Below are 20,739 nucleotides of genomic sequence, written 5' to 3' on the forward strand. Positions count from 1 at the left end.
ATGCAACTTTAAATGCACTGGAGGCGTTTCTAACTTTCTCAATTCTTTTCCTTTATTATTTTTTTTTTAATTCCTCAATATTGCGAAGCTTATTGCTGCGTAAAACGAACCAGATGGTCCGAGTTATACGATTAGAACGCAGATTTCGGAAAGAAAGTTCTGAAATACGACCAATTTCGAATTCCGAATAAGAAGTAAGGTTTTATCCTCCGATTTTTAGTTACTGCCCTACGAGGAACTTTGTTTCGAAAGAAGGAGGCTGTTGTTATAACGGAAACAAATGCTCGTGTAAGGAATGGGGGATTGTAAACTGTGAGGGAAGTATCCTTACCTGCGACGGAGAAAGGTTCGACGGCGACCCTCTGGGGACTGGTAGCCCTTGCCCTCTCGACCTGGTGACGATCGGGTGACGTTGCTCTAGACTTGCTTTTGCGCTCCAAGTCCCTCTCCCACCTGAGGTCTTCCCGGCGTTCCCCTGCAACCTTTCGAAACTACAACATTACACACAGATTAGAGTCTCACAGGGGATGGCACCATTGCGTGAGGGAGTTATGACGTTGGCGTGACAATGCTCACATCGGGGACAGAACTGTACACTGATGCGAGAAGCTATGGATCGAAGGAAAATTTGTCTGACATGTCTGGAAAATATCGAACGGTGAGCAGCAACAATCACAGTTTACGCGAGTCCATCAATTAACACTTTGAGTGGCCGAGGAATTTTCATCCTGAAGCCTAATTTACATTAGTCAAGTAACTCGGCCTAGTGAACTGAGCCCAATGCTCGGCCCAGCTACTATGCTGTCCGCTCTACCACTCGACTCGGCTAATACTCGCCCGTTTACTCGACTTTTTTACTCTACCAACTGTTTACACCAGTCGAGTTAGATATGCTTTTTCACACTCGCCACTCTACTGTACCGTTTACTTGACTAATGTAATATGCACGGTTTTAGCGTGCTTTCACGTTGATGTACTCTGAAAAGCATGGAAAGTATTGCTCGGGTGCTCGAAGGAGCATTTCGCGGAACCTTGCGCCAATCAAAGTGTTAAAATCGTCCTCGAGACACGTTTTCTCAGATATAATTTGTGGAACAACTTTTGGAAAAAGTGAGAGGGAAATATAAAGTATTCGTTGCTGATGCCTGTGGGTAGTTTTCAATCAAACTTTTTCCATGATTTCGTGTAATGTGAGATTCTTTACCAATGATTTTGAATAATTTTAAATACGAATTAGCATAGCAGAATAAAATCAGGATTAGAATGATTAAGGGGATTAGCATCTGCGTGGGTTATTTTGGTTCTGATCTTTATAATGTCAAGCAACATTTTGTTCATTTTGATGAGGCATTCGTTGGATAAAAACCGAGTGATGTCTGGGATTTTCACTATATTCAAAGAGGATGTTCTGGACGCACAAAACCTCACGTTTTACTGTTCACACAGGTACTTCTCGAAGTCCGATCTGTTCACCCGCTTGCGATAGACGACAGACTGAGAAAAATGGCTGAGTGAACGATCGGATACAGAATCATGTTGAAGCGCGCCGATCGCAATAGGGTGGGGCATAATTAAGAAGCGCGAGAATTCAAACGTCAACATATTTTATTGCTACTTCGTAAACATCAGAAAAACACAGAGTAATTTGATACCGATTGGATAACATACAACAATAAAACCCTTGTAGGTTGTTGATTATTTCAAGGGTCGTGATCGTTTTGCAAAAACATCGAAATTTAATTGCAATACAATACCTTCTGTCTGTGCTTTTAATCAAGCAGTTATTCATTTCGAAATATTCAAACATTTCGTTGGTAACACAAGTAATATTTAAGGAAGGAACGTAAAGTTACGAGAGAGAAATTCAGTTTCCCGTCGCGAAGAATATAATTGCAAAAGGTAGGTACTAATTAGCAGCAGTGACTGATGAAAATACGTTGACTTTGGAGCAGTTTATAGATTACGATAATTCAACACGTGGCTTATTTTATTAACGACAGAGGACGGTTCAGGTGCATCGGGTTTTGCTAACGGGAGCTTCGAACTGTATAATCACTACTCAGGAATGAAAATAAATCATTATTCTTCTGGCAGTTAAATCCTCCACTAAAGGATAAAGGGAAAATATTACATTGAATAAAGTATCAAATTGGTCTCTAACAAATCCATTACCGAAAGTACGTATTCATTATTACAATAGCTTTTTAATTTCTGCATGAAACGAAATTACGTCGACATCACATTTAACTACTTGACACTTCTCATTCTATGAATTGAAGATACCTTCACAGTGTAATGATTTAACTGAGAATTTTAATTGGTGTTTTCTGCGTATCGTTAAATACATTTATTAATGTACAGTTAATAGATCCCGAACTACGTTTACGTTTCAGTAGTAAAAATTAGTATGCAATTAACCAGCGATGTATAATGTAGGTGGTCGTGACGCGGTATGGATACCATAAAACAGAATAAATATTGATTTAAGCTGCGGGCCAACACAAGCCTCATTAATGGCAAGCGATTCCGATAATATCGTATCACGACCTTTTAGCGTCGGAAAGAAGCGATAGAGACGGATACAAGTGGCTCAGTAGGAACGATAACTTGCACCGTCACGTCACAGGTATGTATAATAAGGGAACGTCAATGTTAATATTTTAAAAGCACCTTCGCGACTAAATGAAAGGAGAAAAGAAAGCAAGGCTCGATTTTGATCGTGATTGTTTTACCATGACGGGCATCTTAATAAACTTGTTATTGTGAACGCTGCTGCCGCGTGAATACTGAGTGAAGGGAGACGCGGGAGACATGAGAAGCTGTCGATTTTAAAAATGAAGTAACTCAATCGATCATAACTTTATTCATGTTCATTTCTTCAGCTTAACTGAAAGTACTTACGTACATTTTGGTCGAATATTTTACAGAAATTAAGCTGTGTTAAAAATAGATTTTATTACCTGTTTTCATCTTTTGCGATGCACTCTTCATGAAATACACATGTATTAGTATGAGCTAGAGCTGTTCTTACTAACTGTTCTTTGATCTAGAGTGTTCATAAAATTATAGTAAGGGGTGAATCTACTTTGATCGGCTTTGAAATGCCTCCTTTTAAACAAGCGTTATTAAGTCAACTGAATTTCTAGACAACGTAGAATTTATACCACTTTCAGTTCAGCTAAAGGAAGGAAACTTTCGATCACGAACAAGTTAGGTACTTCATTTTCAATGTACATAGCTACCTTCCAGTGTTTCCCACCCTGTATAACAGACTTCCACGGAGAACGTCGGCCATTTTAAGTACCGCGCGGTGATCTTGCTTCGATCACACATTCGCAACCCTCAAAATTTGCAAGTTGTTGTCAGGTCTGTTGTCAGTCAGGTCTGCACGTCACTGACGTTCCCGTAACTGGGATTGAAAGGCCCCCCCCCCCCCCCCCCATTGAATGGGGGACGCCCACGGGCGAGGGAAATCCGTTTTCCCGGCGACGCCGATGTCACTGCATCGGAATAAACGAGCGGCCATTTTACGAGTCGAAGGAAATTCGTTATTTACGGTGAACGACGATGTGTCTGCGTCTGACGCGGATCCGATTTGTCGGGGAAATTATTGTTTATCTCCCTACTATTAATTGGCATTGACATCTGTCCCAGCCGGTATTCAATCGATGCTCCAATTTCGGGGTAAAAGCCCCCAGCGAGCAAACGGCTGATCCAATTAGAGGTGTAATCGAGGAAATTGCGTCAGATTTTAACGGAATCGCGGGATCTAATTTTCAGATTCCCCGCGCTAATTGCAGCCGCTCGAACGGCATTCTAGGCCCGATAAATTTGTCGCGAGGCATTATCACGCCACTCACAATTGTAATTCGCGCGCCTACGTTCCGAGCTCCCTGCAACAACGCCGGCCACGGTATCGAGTTATCGATTAGGGGCCTATTAATCTCTCCATGAACACCCCCCCCCCCCCACTGGTATGTATTTTATTGAGAAAGATAAGTAGTGTATTTTGTGTTTGCAGCGACAAGGAATAGCTCTCTGCTTTTGTGTATTAACAGTCCCAGACGTGGGTGATCAGACTTTGGCAATATATTAAGTTAGTAACTTAAGATCTTTAATTTGAGAAATTCAAGTCTAATAGTGGACTGTTGAATGGTTGTAAAGAATTGTTAAAGGTAGAAAATCTAGCGTTTGAATTTGTAAAGCTGTTAAGTAGGTTTCTTTGGGAGATAAAGAAGGCAAGTAGAGGAGCCCAGTATATGGTCAGACAGCATCAAAAGGTTTGCATTGCGAACGCGTCTGATATTATATTTCAAATTAAGCTTGACATACATCGCCAGTAAATGCTTTAATATCCAACATCATGTTAAAAGTTTATTATCAGGCAAACTGATATATAGAATATCAGGCAATCCCTAAAATGGGAAAAAAATTTCATATTTTTTTCTTCATTTTACAAAATATCCATCCATGACGCTCTTAATTTCTGAAAATGAGGAACATTGTCTTCCCATCTTATTTCATTTCCCTGTGCCATTAACGAAGTGTGCGATGATTAGCTGCGTGAAATAAGAAATCCTGGTGCCAGAACAAAAACAGATCTTCGAGGAATGTCATAGCCGAGGGCTGAATATCCTTTCACAGAATTTTCTCATTTTATGACTTCCTTAAAAAAGATAAATCCAAAGCTCTCCTGAAAACGAATACATAAAAAAATATATGGCAACGGGAAGGAATGGAATACCGAAATGTATCTGAATATTCGTGTTGCAGAAGCCCCGGCCTTTGTTATTGGCAACCCTTAATTTCCGTTTGTGCAACCAGCAGAGATTTAAAGACCCAGAATTCCCATTCGCGACCTCTTTTCACTTTCTCGTTCCTTTTTCGACCGATTTCCGGATTCTGCCTAACTCGCCGCCCTCTCCCGTCACGGCCTCGTCTCTGATTTCAATTTCATTCCAGTTTCTTTCGTTTCCGCAGCCGTTTCCAGTGAAATGAGATTTCGCCGATTCTTCTGCCGACCAACAAAAACGATTTCCAATAAATTCTTAGGATCGAAAGCAGACTGTTCTCTTACCCTCCGTCTACCTTCCACCAGCTTCCTAGTCGTTTCTTATTGGCCGTGTTTCGCTGCAATCGAAAGTAGGTACCTAGTTGCAAAGTCGATAGCGATTTTCCTGTTAATTAGCTTCACGAGGGTAGGACAAGTTGCAAACAGGTTCGTCAATGATTTTTCATAAATAGATGGCTCGAATATGAATCTCAACGTCACAGTTCACTAGTTCCCCTCTTATATTCGATTGTTGAGACAGAGTTATGGAGGGGCGACGTGTGTACGATATCTAAAAAATCCAATATACGAAGCAATAGTTTAAAATGTACCTAATTTTGTTCTGAACATCAACTGGAACAGTTGGAACTAGGGGTGCGCTGGTACCCGAAATTACGGAACCCGATTTGCGATTCGGGAGCCGATTTTTTTGCTTAAAAATTCTTACATCTGATCACATTGCAAAATCACAACTTAAAAGTTTTCGGGCCTCGGGTACCCGTAAGAATTTTTAAGCAAGAAAATCGGCTCCCGAATCGCAAATCAGGTCCCGTAGTTTCGGGTAACCGCACACCTCTAGTTGGAGCGTATAGAAGTCAGATATTTCAAATCTTTAATAAATTTCACATCCAACCGATAAAAAAAAATACGATGCAAGGATTTTTGTAAGAACTATTGTTTACCAAAGTCGTATCAAAATCGGCGATTGTAACTTCGACATGTTCCCTTGTTAGGTACACTTTCAAATGCCTCTAATCATTTGCAAATATAGTGTTTCGTGTCACCTGTCTAACAAAAATTCCTTTTCTTTTCTGATGAACAGACCATGATCCAGCCTGCTGGCGTCTCTGTATTAATAATTGAGAAATAAAAATCATTGGTACTACTCTTAAAATGAAAATGTCCAAAGTCCCTAAATGAAATATTATTTTGAACACGTGTCTCAGAAAACGTATCTCGAGTAGAAAATTGGGGTTTCAGATTCTTCAACGTGATCTGAAGAATTTCACTTTCATTTCTCAAATGATGAAATTAACCCTTCAAAGCTGCAACATTTTCAAATACGATTATCGAATCAAATTATTTTGTCACACAGAGCAGAAGGCACGCATATGTACTTGGTATTTAGCTTCACAATATCTTTGAAACATCATTTTGCGATCAGAAGGAGAAACAATTTAAAGCGTATTTTTTTAAGCGTAAGACACTCTGCAACAAACATAAACATGCGCCCAGTCGCGGTACGGCTGTACAAACAGTACGCGTCGACGCTCGGGACAAATGAAATTGCTGAAGGCGAACGTGCCATGTATTTTCTGGCACACGATCAAAACGATGAAAGCACAGCTGCTGGGAATATGCAGCTTCCGACCGCAAACAGTTACTTGCAATCAGCTTCTGAAGAGTTAACGTATTCCTCTGGTCCAATTATCGGAGATAATAAGAGGATCAATGCACTACAGATGATAAGTTTGAGACCAACAGTTAGTAAACCAGAAACGAATTGCTTCATTTCTGTTCTCCACTTCCAATTAGATTCTCGATTGCAACGACTACGGAAATAAATTCATCTATGAAATTGATAAACCGATGAACCCTGCCATTTGTTTCGAACCACTGCATAAAAAGAGAGACTGTGCAGAGTTGCATTGTTAAAATAAGAAACCGGATTCTTCAGAAACATGGAAACAGTAACCGCGAGAAAAATTATCCCCACATTAACATCTCCATTTTAAATTGAACAATCCTCGACGTCACATTCTTAGGAGTTCAAAGACAATAGAAGTGTTCAAACTTACAAGGAAATGTTTTTAGGTGTCCGCCTCTGATTGTTTTGGTTTCTTTTTCGGTCCTCTAAAGCATACCCAAAAACCAAAACAATCAGAGACGGACACCTAAAAACCTCTCCTTGTTAGATACCCATTCCTAAATCTCACGTAATTCAACATACAACAAATATATCCTCTTATCGCAAGAATGTGACTTACAAGCCTGCAGAATCCGCATATTTCGTTACGTATACCGTCTCAAACTTGTGATCAGCAGTTGACCTGTTTTACTTGGACCATTCGAGACGATTATCAAAGCGCATACAATATCTAAAATGAGCTTTGCATATGTGTTGAACTTCGTTGTTGGAAGACGATCGAGAAGCACTGCACTAGGTTGTTCTGGAGACTTGACGTACCTTCTCGAGTTCTTTCAAACTTGCGGGCGACACATCCGAATGCCTCCTGAGCTCTGGACTCCTCGGCGGTGCCAATCCGGTACCGAGCCCTCCTGTTTGCCGCGCGTCGCTGTGCCTCCTCTGCAGAGCCTCCAGGACAGGGACCTCCAAGAGGGAGTCAGTCGATTCCTGCGTCACGATTGGCTGATCTCGAGACGCGAGTTTTCGTCGGCAGACGCTACACCGCCAGGACGACTGAAAACGTTTCTCGTTAAGAATTGATGTCCCTCGATCGAGAGACCTACATAGTGGGTGAAAAGATTCTCCTAGCCTGGCGCTCGTTCTGTCTATTTGTGACCGAGCTTTCAATTCGCTCGAACCGCCGCGGATAAAAGTGGCGGTGGTCAATCGTCCCTTCGAAATTGACGGACTTTTGTAGCTCTCCTTAAGTAATTGCTGAATACGCTTCAAATGAATTTGTAGTATACAGGGTGCGGCCGAAAGGACGATACAAGCGGGCAGGGGGTGACACACGGATAAATCAAAGGTGTGGAATAAAAAAAAATTCATCCGAGGCTTAGTTTTCGAGAAAATCAATTTCGAAATTTTACAACCACTGTCATTTTAATCGAGTGCTTCGAATGGAAACGTGATAAGCTCTCTCGTGGATCGTTTTATTCGTATGAACGAGTTTCTAATTCAGATCTGTCTGAGAAGTGACTATTTGTGGTAGGACGTTATTCAAATATAGAGTTAATGAGTAATAATAGAAGTTACTGGAGAAAGGTTGTCCTTCGACACTCTTCTTTTCTGGCGCTACTCTAACTTCGAAATTGAATCCGGGGTCTAGAAAATAATTGTAAATGCATGGCGATAACATCGATTCAAGGGGCTGCACCTTAAGTTGCCGATAATAACCAAGGACAGCACAATGCCGCGGGGACATACGCGATCAAGTTCTAATTAATTTCGAAGATGTCTTGTTGAACAGCTTACGAAGGACATGTTTCATTAGTTTACGCGATGGAACGTTGAGGAAGCGGATGTGAGTGGTCGAGGTCGCGGCAGTGATCGGCAAGAAGAGGAACAAGGAAGCAAAACACAGAAACTAGATGAAAACTAGGATTTACGTTCCCTGGGAAGAGGGATGAATGAATATAAATTATTGGAGATGTAAAGAGCAGGATAAGTAGATATAATTAAATTTGGGAAAGGAGGTTAATAGACGAAGCTCAGTAATCAAATTATGAAAAATAATATTCGATACAATTTTAATATGAAATATTGGACGAGGAGGAGAAATAAAAATCCAACGGAGAAGCTAACGAGAGAAGCTAACGAGAATGTTTAAATGAAGAAAAATGGAAACAGGGAAGTACGATTCGAATAAATTGCGTCGTAATCCATTAGTCTATTGCCTCGCTTTTAAGAATCTCCTGAGTATTCGGGACGGAGAAGAAACGGGGTTTAGCAATAATTAAAAATGGCGTCCAGCCAGAGACTTAGTTGCACGCTGCACAAAATCGATCGTGCTACACATTCCACGGAATTCGCATAAATATTCACTTAATGCTTCTTCGATATTTAAGCTTGCGCCTCCCGTGGCCCACAAACGATCCAATTCTCTGCAATTTAACAAAAATAGCTCGCATCGAGTGTTATGGAATCTTTCCAATAACGCGAGCTGAATAATATTATTACTAAACGCTACTTTCGGTTGGGAGCAGCATTATCGGATTATAGGGTACCGACATTATTGATTGATCGTTCCGAGCGGATACTAAATACTCTAATTAAAGTCTCACCGGGTCATCGGAATTCGTTGTCGTCGAATAGCAAGCGCAGTCCTCGCAAACTTTTTGTTGACACTCGCAGCACACTCTCGAGGCTTCGTCAGGAGCGAAGGACTTCCGGCACACCCTACAATCGTCGCCGGTTTTCGACTTCCTGAAACGTCCGTGTTAATACTTTGTAAAGTTCGTAGCTGGGTAATTGTTAGTAACTATGAATCGTTGCAGTTTGACAAAGCAGGGGAAATGATACACCACCCTTTATCAAGCGATATTCTTGTTTCGGGATTCAACACTTTTATGGCAACACTGTCGCGTGTGCATGAGTTCACAATTTCGCTCTATATTTTCGTAAGCTTGATCAATTTTATCTATGCAAACTTAATTAAACACTATGAATGAACAATAGCATAGTTCTATTTTCGTCTTTCAGTTCACCCTACAAAGTGGACACAAAGGAAACAGGTATGGTTTTGTATAATTTCACGAAATTTGCCTCCTTTTTTCTATGAATGAACAATAGCATAGTTTGATAAATTATTCTCAGGCTTTTTGGATCTATTTTCGTCTTTCAGTTCACCCTACAAAGTGGACACAAAGGAAACAGGTATGGTTTTGTATAATTTCACGAAATTTGCCTCGGATTTATGTGTATGCTATATGTGATATTTCATTTGGAAAATTAGATCACTCTTAATTAGTGTTTTCAGCTTGTCCGTAATGGGTAGGCAGATATCCATTTTCATTAATTAGTAATTAGCCGCTGTGCGCACAATGCCCTAGAAGTATCTGCAATTATTCATGGCTGATACAGTGTAATGAAGGATAGTTAGGGAAAAGAAACATTTTTGGAATGGAACGCGTATTGTTAAATTTTCCATCGAGTTTATCAATTACAAATTATCAAGTTTTTAATACGACTTTTTAGAACCAACAGTCTTTCAAAAATATAAGAGCGATAAAAGAAATTTAAAGAAAACTTTTAGTATTGCTCCATATCTCTCTATTAATACTACTTTACATATTAGGAAAGTGTGACACAAACTGCACACGTAGAGCTATTAAATTATTCTTCTTTTTTAACATTTGTAATTCGTTGGAATAAAAGTTATCTCGCTGTATTCGCGAAGTCAAATTCTAGTACTGTATTACAAGAGAAAAGTTTCATTCTACAAATTGCACTAACATTTTTCTTAACCCATTCTTGTCTTCATAATTTCTATCTGACTTGAAATACCTTATCAGTAGACTACGGATGTTTATGCAAATTTACATTTCTATAGAAAAGGACTAAACAAGTGAAACTTTGATAGAAATATGTTTCGTCATTAGAGGGCCTTCAAAATATATTTTTTATTTGAAAAAATGTTATGTTTATTTATTTCTAGCATACACAGTACTTATTTACTTAGCTCGAGTATAGTAGCCGCCATGATACAGTGTATTCGATTTTCTTACAATAGGGAGGTCGTAATTATCGTAATAAATATTATACTTGCATAAAGTTCCCCAGTCTAGTTATCAGAGTTTTCTTGGTCTATAAATTTACAGTAGAAAATACTTACGTTTTCGTTGCTTCCGTCGTCGTTTCTTCTTTAGGTTGAATTTCTTCGACAGGCGTGACCTTCGTGGGCCCGAATTTCGCAACTGTAAAAGAATAAAAATCCATTTACGCATATCTGCCACAAATCAATTGGAGATTATTAATTTTCACGTATCCACATCTCCCAACTTTCATCTACGTTAAAACCGAGATTTCGAAACTTTCAGTCAAGTATTCCAACAGCGCATAAGTACACGAACGATTTCTGAGTATTCCTCTATCGATTTTTCCAATTTCTGAGGATTCCTCTATTACAATTAAATATTACTCTCATCGGTGTGACTCTTGGGTCCAAAAAGACCCAGGCACCGCCGACAGAAGGTTAAAGTATAATACTTTAAAAAGCCCTCGTTCCAATCGCACCAGTACCACCCCCTCTCCAGACGTGCCCTCCATTAACTTTTCAATTAAACTTTCTGACACATCTACGTCGAAATCAGTCCCTTTTCGGAATAAGAACTATTCACCTGCGCCTTCGAATTTCCAATTCCACTCCTTCTCTGGCTCGCACGAAAGGGGTGGGCGCAGTGAAAGGCTCTCGGAAAAAACCGTACCCGTTAATGCCTTTATCTCCGGATTACTCAACCAGTCGCCAGTTGGTTGAGCTATCCAGCCAATAGAAGCTTAAACTCATTATTGCCGTTATCCAGCCACTCGAGGGCGTAAAAGGGCACGGCGAAAAAAGCCGTGGAATTGCAGTTCCTCCTCGTGTAAATCTTCAAACTGGCAAAGGGAGAGGGTTAGGCCCGTAATTACCGCCAGCGGCGGGCGTTCGAGCGTACTTGCTAAGAAATTGGCCAATGGGGGAAGCTGACGCGATGTTACCTCCGAAGAGCACTACAAACGTTTTCTGGCGAACGATGCTGCGTCACTGCTCGAAAAATGGTCCCGGCTTCCAGGCAATCAAGCTAATTGCCACCCGCGCAGATCAGGATACGGAACGGGACCACGCAAGTATCTGGAACGCGAGCTTCTTTCGGTCCGCCTATCTAAATGGTCTGCACGTACTTACTTTGAAGTTCTAATACCTCTCGGGTGCTCACGCTAGCTTCGTCTAATGCAGGCATTGCGAAATCCATGCATTCGTTGCGGACCGTGTTTCGGAAATGGAATTGTTTTCCTACCGGCATTCGAATCGTTGTGATATGTAATTAGAACGTTCTTTTTATTTCGATATGAATTGTCAAATTTTTAACACACTAAGTTTAAACCATTGCGACGCTCGATATAAAACTTGTATAATGTCTACATTTTAAACTACAGAGTTGGGCATTAACTAAATAAAAATTATTTAAATACCAGATCAAATAAAAATTCCTTTAGCTTTAGATTATTTGACGAATAAAGTTAACCGGGTTCAACTTTATTCGACACATGAGGAATAATTTTTTTAACTTCTATTTGTGATTCGAAATTTGTTTAAAAAAAAATTTTGCCCATCTGTAGTTACAAGTGTTTGATTTGTTAAATATTCAAGCAGGTGGCACGTGATTTTCTGCATAAAATACAAATCGCGTGGTGGCCAACTCATAACATAAGCAATTCGCTCTAAAACAACCTAAACCATAAATCATAGTTCCCCTTATCACGTTTTATGGTTGGAATTCCGTACTGTAAATATCTCCGTAACTGAAAAGAATGGCTCTGAACCATACCCTGTTTTTCCCTTTTATCATAACTTAACCCAATCTTATCTAAAATTCATCTCAACTCTCCCTTTCGAGTGGAAAATTAAAAAAGTTCACGCTCGAAAAACGTTTATACGAAGCTGTATTTACAAGCAACGATGAAATAATGAAAAATACAAGCGTCTGAACAGAAATCGACGTCTAACGAAGCACCTAAACTTAATAGTAGCTATAAAAAGTTCCAAGTGTAATGAAACACTAATGAGAGCGTCAAATATACAATAATAATACCAAGTTGCTGTCATTGGTATACAAGCGCGATAAGGCAGCAATTAATTATAGTTATATGATATATTAATTTCACATCGCCGTTGCTTATTTGAGAAACAAAAATCATCGTGATTACACTTCAGGTAACGATACACAGGTTTACGTGGATCATCCAAGTAATCCCAGAAAATTTATTCAAACATTTCGAAGTTTACGCGCAGATTCGTCGACAGTCACTTCTTCAAACATTGCAAACAAGGTGGATTAGCACAGGATAGAAAGACTTGGGAAAGTTGAGTGGAAATCCTCTGAGACAGGCTGTTCTGGGATCAGTCGAGTTTCTTTTCCCCTGCTCTCCCTTCCATTGGCCAAAAAAATCGGTAATGTCGTGGAATAAAAGGAGTCGGTGTTAGGCACGGGCGCAGGATGTCGGATCAAACGCTTAATTGACCTAAAAGACATCCTCGTCCTTCTTCCTACGGCCTCCTACCGCTTTTTCCGCGAGGGAAGATTTATTAGCAGGCTCAACTGTCTCGACTCTATTTCACGTTCCATCGCTTCCTTACTGTTCCTTACTGTCGCCCTATTATTCTGGATGCTCTACTTACACGCGCCTCCTCGCACCCTGGCACTTCAATTCTAAACTTGAAACGTTTTGACCCCTAGATATTAACTTCCAGTTGGTGTCATCTAAAGTGACCCCAACGTAAAGTTATCTCATCAATTACTTTATGAATCGTTGAGAACAATAGGAAATATCTGGTGCTTTATTACGACGATTATAGTCGCTCGTGTAGTTAAGCAATTTTGAGAAAATACTTTTGAATTAAAGGGTATATTAAAGTATTATATCCCAGATTCCTGTCTACTAACAATTGAAATACAAGACTTTCCAGAAAGATATTAAGATGAGGTTTTGTGTCAGAATTATACTCTTATTATTATTATTAATCGTCTTTGTTACTCTACACTATATTCAGATTATAATATATCATATAAAGATGATTGGTAAGATTAACAGTGGAAGATCCTGTTTGGCGAATTAGAACGTGAAAAATTATGACACTCTCCTCATTTCTCTGATTATTCGACAACAGATTTTTCTCAAATATTCGTACATTTTAAATCGAATCGCTTTTAATCAGAGTCTTCCGCGGAGTCAACGAAGACGTCTTGAAAAAATGATAATGAATACCATTACTACAGGAGGTAACAAACGACGGAAACGATTCCCTTTTATCGCCCGCAGCTTAATTATGCCGCGTAAAAAAGAGAAGGATAATCTAACGCTAAGGAGATGAGTCTTGTTGGTCCTCTTTAGGGTTGCGTAATCCTTGAGCAATTTAACGTGTTTCGAGGGTGGATTTGAAAGTTCTCGCTTGTTTCGGTTGCTTAAACGAGTCTCTGTTGGCTAAAGTGTTCTTGAGAACAGGCAGCTCTCCTATCTTCGCAGCAACAAAGGCAAGTACTTGTGCTATCACTTTTTCACTCACTACGAAACCCTTAATTAAAGCATACAAGAGATTGCTAGGAAGAGTCAGAAATTCTTTGAAACAGAAAAACATAAAACTTTATATTAAAATAATAATTTAACAAAGAGTTGGAAGTTTTATGGTAATATTTACAAATTGTTGCATTTTTATATAGAAATATGAATTATTCCAGAAACTACAGCGATAGAATGTAAGCTGTGCAGATCATTTCTAAGGTCGATCTGCGTACTTACATCGGCATGCAAAAGTTTCCAGACAGTTACCTTCTTATATTTGCTTTGGAGAGGGATATGGCCCTATAAACAAGAAGAATGCTTCTTTACTGTGCTTCTATCCATCCTCCCCATCATACTGTAATTGCATATTATCTAAAATTCATCTTAGCTTCCTCCCTCAAAAGAAAGACCCAAAGTTAAACTATCTGGAAACTTTTAAACGTTGCTGGGTTCAAAAGAAAATATGTAAAATAAGGTATTTTTCATGGTATCTCAATTGCTTTAGCCTTTTTTATTAAATAATTTAACTGAATATCGCTCTGCAGTGATCTGTAATAAATGTGACAAATTGATCAGTGATCATATTTCAAGAAACCATCAGTTCCACCTGATCAAAAGAAAACCATTATTATGAAGTTACATAGGCAGTAACTTATCTTTAGACAGATGTAACACCTTTCGCGAATATGATTTCATATTAAAAATGTGGTGAGATCAATTATATGTAGTGCAGAGGAAAATGCGAATCATTGGATTATCAAAGCAGAAAATCGATGCTAGGTAGACTCAGAGTTAATTTTTAACCTCGTCACTCGAGGATAGTAAAGCAGCTTAATATTCCTTTTATTTCATGTTCCACACCGTTTACATATTACATTGATAGTCCCAGCTCATAATAATGCCGTGGATTATATTTCGACCCATTTCGTGAAATCCATTTCTGTAATTTCCTCAACTTCAAACAATACGGTAACCACGAGAGGGGGAAATCTCATACAGACTACAGCTGGTAATTAAATATTTCGAATTCCGAGAAATGGAAAATTAAAAAAAAACCTCTGCATTCTGCGAAACTTTATTAACCGAGTAATGCTTCGTCTTGATATCACCAGATACATATATACCTATTCAACATTTATATAATAGCATTTGTTGTTACAACATTTGCTCGACTGCATCTTTGAACCTACGTTCTTATTGCAACAAGAATTTTGAAAGGTACACTAAGTTGCCATTTCACATATATACATTTATACTTCGTAAATAACGAACAACTAGCAATAATACTTTGATAACCCTTGTTGTATATTTTTTAAAATATATTACGGATGTTTTATCTCAATTTTACCGGGGTATTCTCATCTAGAGAAATCCTCTATCCTCTTTAAGAACGACGCACAAAAAACTACCTACACGTTGTGAACAAATTTCAGCAATATAGAATAATAATTAATGGAGATATGGGTTTTTCTCAAAGCGGTGTTTTTCATGACGGTGTGCAAGATATCTATCTCAACTTCTAGGGGACCAATCTGGTCCATCTTTTCTTACACCTTCAGAAAACACATACTTCTAGCCGGTAGCAGAATCGAGTCGTCAGAGTTTTTCTTTCACACGTTTAAGGCCGTTTAAAGACGAACAAAGACGCCAAAAATGAGTTTAAATTCAAACTCTCGCCATTTTGTGCTAGGGCTATAGACACACTCTTACCGATTAAGAATCCTTTTGGTTTTTTTATTTTAGAATATTTTAGATCAACGGAACAGACAGAATCGTGCGCACCATGAGGCAAATTTTTTTTACCCAAACCCCCGTTAATTATTATTATATATGGCTGAATTTTTTTTTACACCTTACTGAAATGTTAATAAATACACGTGGATAATGCTCATCGGTAAAAACTGTGTAGTTTTTTTCTCGGTCGTCTCTAAAGAAAGGCAAGAAATTGGCTTTCTAGAGGAGAATAGCTCCTTAAGCTACTAAATTTCCAGTCACAGGTTTGTAAAGATTTCCTGGAAGCTTAGTCACTTCAGCACATCTCCAAGCTGAATGTGCCTATTCTGTATAACGGTTTGCCTGTATCTCTCGCTATTATTGTCGACGATCGTGCTTGTTTGCACTCGGTGCATGCAATAAAATGAAATCTCTCATTTTTCTGCCAATTTTATCGGCACACGTTCTGAAACTGATATCGCGAGATTCAATTTTACGAATACGAGGGGAGCAATAAGTTTCGCGTCGAAAACGAGACACATTTCAGGATTATCTTTTGAAAAACGATTTCGTTTTTAATCATTTAAATTTTTCCAAATAAAGGCTCGCATAACTCGCCCAGGGGCGTAGCATGGAAATCAACGAATCTATGTGGTAAAAACAAAGCTTTGGTGAAATATTTACTTCTGCAAGCACACGCACAATAAAAGGAGACGTTAAAGATAACAAAAATACAATGAAATCGTAGCACGAAACGAAATTTCACGCGGCTGGAGGTCAAGGCTATGTTTCAAAGTATATTCTCGTGAAATTAGAAGCGCAGCAGAATTTTCATTATCTGAACCTACGGGCATCGCGACTGTTCGTACAAAGAAATTTTTAAATAATAGAGCACTTGCTTTTACGTCGTCGATCATTCCATATTTAAGGAAAAACTAGTATAAATCTCGACAACACAAGTGAAGAAGATAATAGAACGAGACGATTTTCTTAAAAACGTGTAGATTCCAATGGCTTCTTATCTGTTAACAAGTGACTCGAGATTTTTGACTCGTTTATTTGCGTGAAATTACGTTCTGTTTGCATCTTAAAACAACTCAATTATCCTGTGGTTATCTTTCATTTCGAATTCAGAAAATAAAGATATTTATTTTAAAAATACATGTTTTTTGCCATTTATTAAAGTAAAACAGCAAATTTGAAGAAAAACTTCGATGTAACTATACCCGAATTCTTTTTAACGATTCTATCGATTTTTTTCACGTTTCCGTGGAAGCGGAGCAGAATATGCAGCATTCTGTCTGAAAAAATAATTTTAAAAAAGTAATTTTAATATGACCCTGAAAAATCCATGAATTTGTCGTTGACACTATCAGATTCTGTATTAAAAGAAGTAATAGGGAAATGTCTTCTCATATTTTCTTGTAACTTTTATCATTTAGCAAGTGTTGTATAGAAATTTTCTGTGTATAGGCACGAACGTAAGCGATTCCGTCTAATTACTATATTCAGAATTAATTTTAGACTATTACGAAAGCATGTTACAAAGAAAAAGACATGACCTGCCTGGGTAAGGGAACATTCGAATAGTAGAGCATTCAAGGTTTAAAGGTAGTGGAGGAACTGTTGCATTAGTCAGACGTCAGTACTTTAAGGGAATAACGCGGCGTAGACACGCAAAACCTACGGACGTCTCTGTAATTCTGTACAATCAAGTCTATTTACTATATCAATTTGAAACTTTGCACCTTAACTATGCTAAATTTATACATATATTCTCAAGTTGCCTAAATCTTCTCGTACAATAATGTGGCGCCAAAAAAAGATCCATATGCCCTGGTGGCCCGAAGTAAAAGAAAAGGAAAGATATTATTAATCTACACGAGTATGGTTATAATACAGGAAAATATAGAAAATTAGTAAAATGGTAGCTTTTTGAAGAAAGCATATTAATTCTTCATTTTTCTGTCTTATCCAGTCGCTCGATATTACAAGTGACAAAGAATTATTGAAGAGCTACAATCCTTTCCGTATAACAGAACGAGACTCTTGAAATAATATTTTTCTGTAAATGTACACACATAAGGAACGTAGAAATTCGATTTAACGAAAATATACATTAAAACGCTGCTAAAAGCGTAGTTATACGTATTGCAGTCTATGTTTAAGAAAGGAACTCCCACCGAATCAGAACTATCATCTAAAGCTCAGTCTTTAAAGACTAATTGAACGAATTCACTGGGAAAATCGCAGAAAACTCGAAAATTATTTTTTCCAAGTACCGGTGGTCACGTCGTCAAAGCTCTGTGTTCAATAACCGAATCCCTTTGGAACGGATAAAAGTATGTTAAAGTATTCCACGCTGGCTGCGACCAAGGTACGCAAAGAGAAGATGGAGGACACTGTTTCTGAGTTTCAAGTTTCAACCCTCTTGAAGCCTCTCTATGTTCTCTCAACGCATACCAAGGCATTCCGTTTATCCAACCTCTGACTCGCTCCTAACCCACTCCGTGTTCCATTAATTCCTTCGATGATTAACAATGCGATTGCGTTTCGAGACCAATTACACCAATGACCTACTCGCTATGAAACGGGCCACGAGCGAGTTGAATCCTACCGCGGCAGATTACAGTGGAATAGTCTTGCTTGGAATCTCTTACAATACGGTCCGATTTTTTTTACAGTCATGAATTTTAGAAAACACAAAATTATAGTACTGTTACGAGTATTGTAAACACTGCGTTCGCAATTACTGTGATCCTACCAAAAAAAAAGATGGCAATCGATCTTTACAGACAATTGTCGATGAAGTAGATAGGCCACTGCAGGATTATTAATAAAATCTGGTGTGAACCTTTAAGAATACTTCTCCAGAGTTCTGTGTAAGAATTGAAAGAATTGACGAAGTTACGTATAAAAGTAATGTTTATGAGATCGGATCAGCTGCATGGGCTGAAATACAAGTTATGTCGAAGACGAAGATAGCGAAACATTTAAAGCAATAATCGATTTCAGTATAATAAAAATAATTCATAAACTATGTACACAAGAGAATAGGAGAATTGTTTAGAATTATTTGAACTACACAGATTCCGCAGAAACTTATTAATAATTTCGTTGAGACTATTACAGTTGAATTGTTAGTTTGGGTAATTGTACAAGTATCATGGAAGAAGGAAGCAGCTCAGAACGTAACAGTGTATTGAAGAAGTAAAGTAGAGTGCCATTAGGAAACATTGTTTATGCTAATTTCTCCTTTGTAGGGCTATTTCACGATTGCAATAGGAGATTCCAATAGGGAAAGGTACTGGCGAAGTGCAAATTGAGGGTACATAGCTTAGAACACCATTTATTGTTTTATACTCAAGATAAAATAACAGCTGGATGGCTATTTGAATAAGATAATAGTGCTAAATTCCTGTCGAAATTGGTACATGCATGATGGCCATTAAAACATGTACGACAATTAAACTAATTGTTAGGAGCACGTTTACATATACCAGTTTGAACTTGCTAAATGAAGAAATATAGATTTGTGAAATACCATAAAAGTAGAATTATATAATACGCCACATAGCTGCCTTTCACAGGTTCAAGTTTTATACAGAATTTGCTAGGGAAAATATAGCGACAATTTATACTTTCCTTGTATGGCTCAAGTGCCTATCAACGCAACACGTCGTCGCCGTCTCTGACGTCCATACGATTTTATTTTTCAATTTGCAGATCTCTGTTTGCGTCGACAATACTGCAATCACCAGATACAACGTGGACGAAAAAGAAATTTCAGATTTTATATCTTTGTGTGTGTATGTAAATAACTTTAATACTATGATTCCTTATATAATTAATGTTAATGCAGGGTAATTCTTTCTTTTTGAATTACGTTCAGTATCGTTCACATTTTAAACTCCCATTTAATCTACGATCTAGTTTTTGAAAGCAAAGAAAGCGAAAATATTCAGAATGAATTAGGGAAAAATTCCAAAGAAATTAATTTTTTATTATAAGAGGCATTGATAAAAAGTTATGTAGAATCCTGTAATGGAATAATACTATGTCAAATATATCAAACTTTCCATTTGGTTCATTGGATTTCAACAAAATACAAATATAATGTAGTCCACGTAAAATCAGTCTGAGTTTAAGTGATCACGTTTCTGGTTTCTACTTTGTTTAAAAAATATGCAATGTCGAAGTTTTGCCTGTTTATGCGGAAATGAGCTGCATAAATGAATTTTATCTTCGGAACCATCCATAGTGAGTTCATTTTTACTTCTTTTCAGCGAAATATAGTGGTCTTCTGAATAAGTTATTTAAGGCTGGAAAGTCATATATTCCAATTACTTTGTATATCGAGGTTGGTGGAAGTTGCTGCAGAAAAGAATTTCAGCGCTAAAATGATTTATGTTAACCATGGAATAACGCGAACATCTACGTTGCGATGAATATTTATGCAAAATTTCAAATAAACACTGCTTAACTATTATTTAGCTTGACTTAATGCGAAGTTAACTTTTATGGCGAATTTCACCCATGTTTATAATGCTTAAACGCGTGATAAGACTCACATAAGTGTAGTCGTATCCATATTCCAGCGAAAGTTTTGAAACAGTTATGCGTGCAGAAGAAAAAAAGATCAGTAGCATTAAATTAACGCGTGCCTAGTAACTTTATAATTCATACATCGTTGTAAAATGGAACAAGTATCCATACAGGATTTATCCGCAACCTTTAGATTGAATGATATGAATCTTCTTTATAATCAGCTTCTTATAAGAGTATTAGAAAATTTACATATATTGCCCAGGGAATGAATTTAAATTCAGTAAGACAGGATTTAAATAATCCACAACTTCTCAAAAAATTCTCCACATTATTGGCCAAAGAAAATTTGAAATCGCAATTTTGAGGTATCTTTTTGCTGTATGAAGTAGAAACTGTGGGATACAGCTTCTTCTGATTAAATTATGATAATTTTTGTTACTCTTCACATTTCAAACTTTTTTTTATCTACTACTCACAGTTA

At 38.0% G+C, this 20,739-nt stretch overlaps 1 protein-coding gene across 8 annotated transcripts in view; it reads right to left on the reverse strand.

Annotated features, from left to right (window-relative positions):
• The window catches only part of Fife (regulating synaptic membrane exocytosis protein fife), a 125,871-nt gene that overhangs the window by 58,455 nt on the left and 46,677 nt on the right, over positions 1–20,739 (reverse strand). For 7 of the 8 annotated variants that reach the window (XR_013085382.1, XR_013085383.1, XM_076813164.1 and 4 more), the window contains 4 exons: positions 10,573–10,654; positions 9,023–9,164; positions 7,239–7,472; positions 332–491 (listed from right to left, as the gene is read on the reverse strand). Coding sequence is in view for 6 of the 8 variants with exons in the window: in XM_076813164.1 (XP_076669279.1) it covers positions 332–491; positions 7,239–7,472; positions 9,023–9,164; positions 10,573–10,654 (618 nt within the window). In the remaining 2 variants the exon portion in view is untranslated. The remainder of the gene's footprint in view (positions 1–331; positions 492–7,238; positions 7,473–9,022; positions 9,165–10,572; positions 10,655–20,739) is intronic. The other variant, XM_076813165.1, reaches the window with a different exon arrangement.

Source organism: Andrena cerasifolii, chromosome 5 (genome assembly GCF_050908995.1).
Source record: "Andrena cerasifolii isolate SP2316 chromosome 5, iyAndCera1_principal, whole genome shotgun sequence".
Taxonomy (NCBI): domain Eukaryota; kingdom Metazoa; phylum Arthropoda; class Insecta; order Hymenoptera; family Andrenidae; genus Andrena; species Andrena cerasifolii.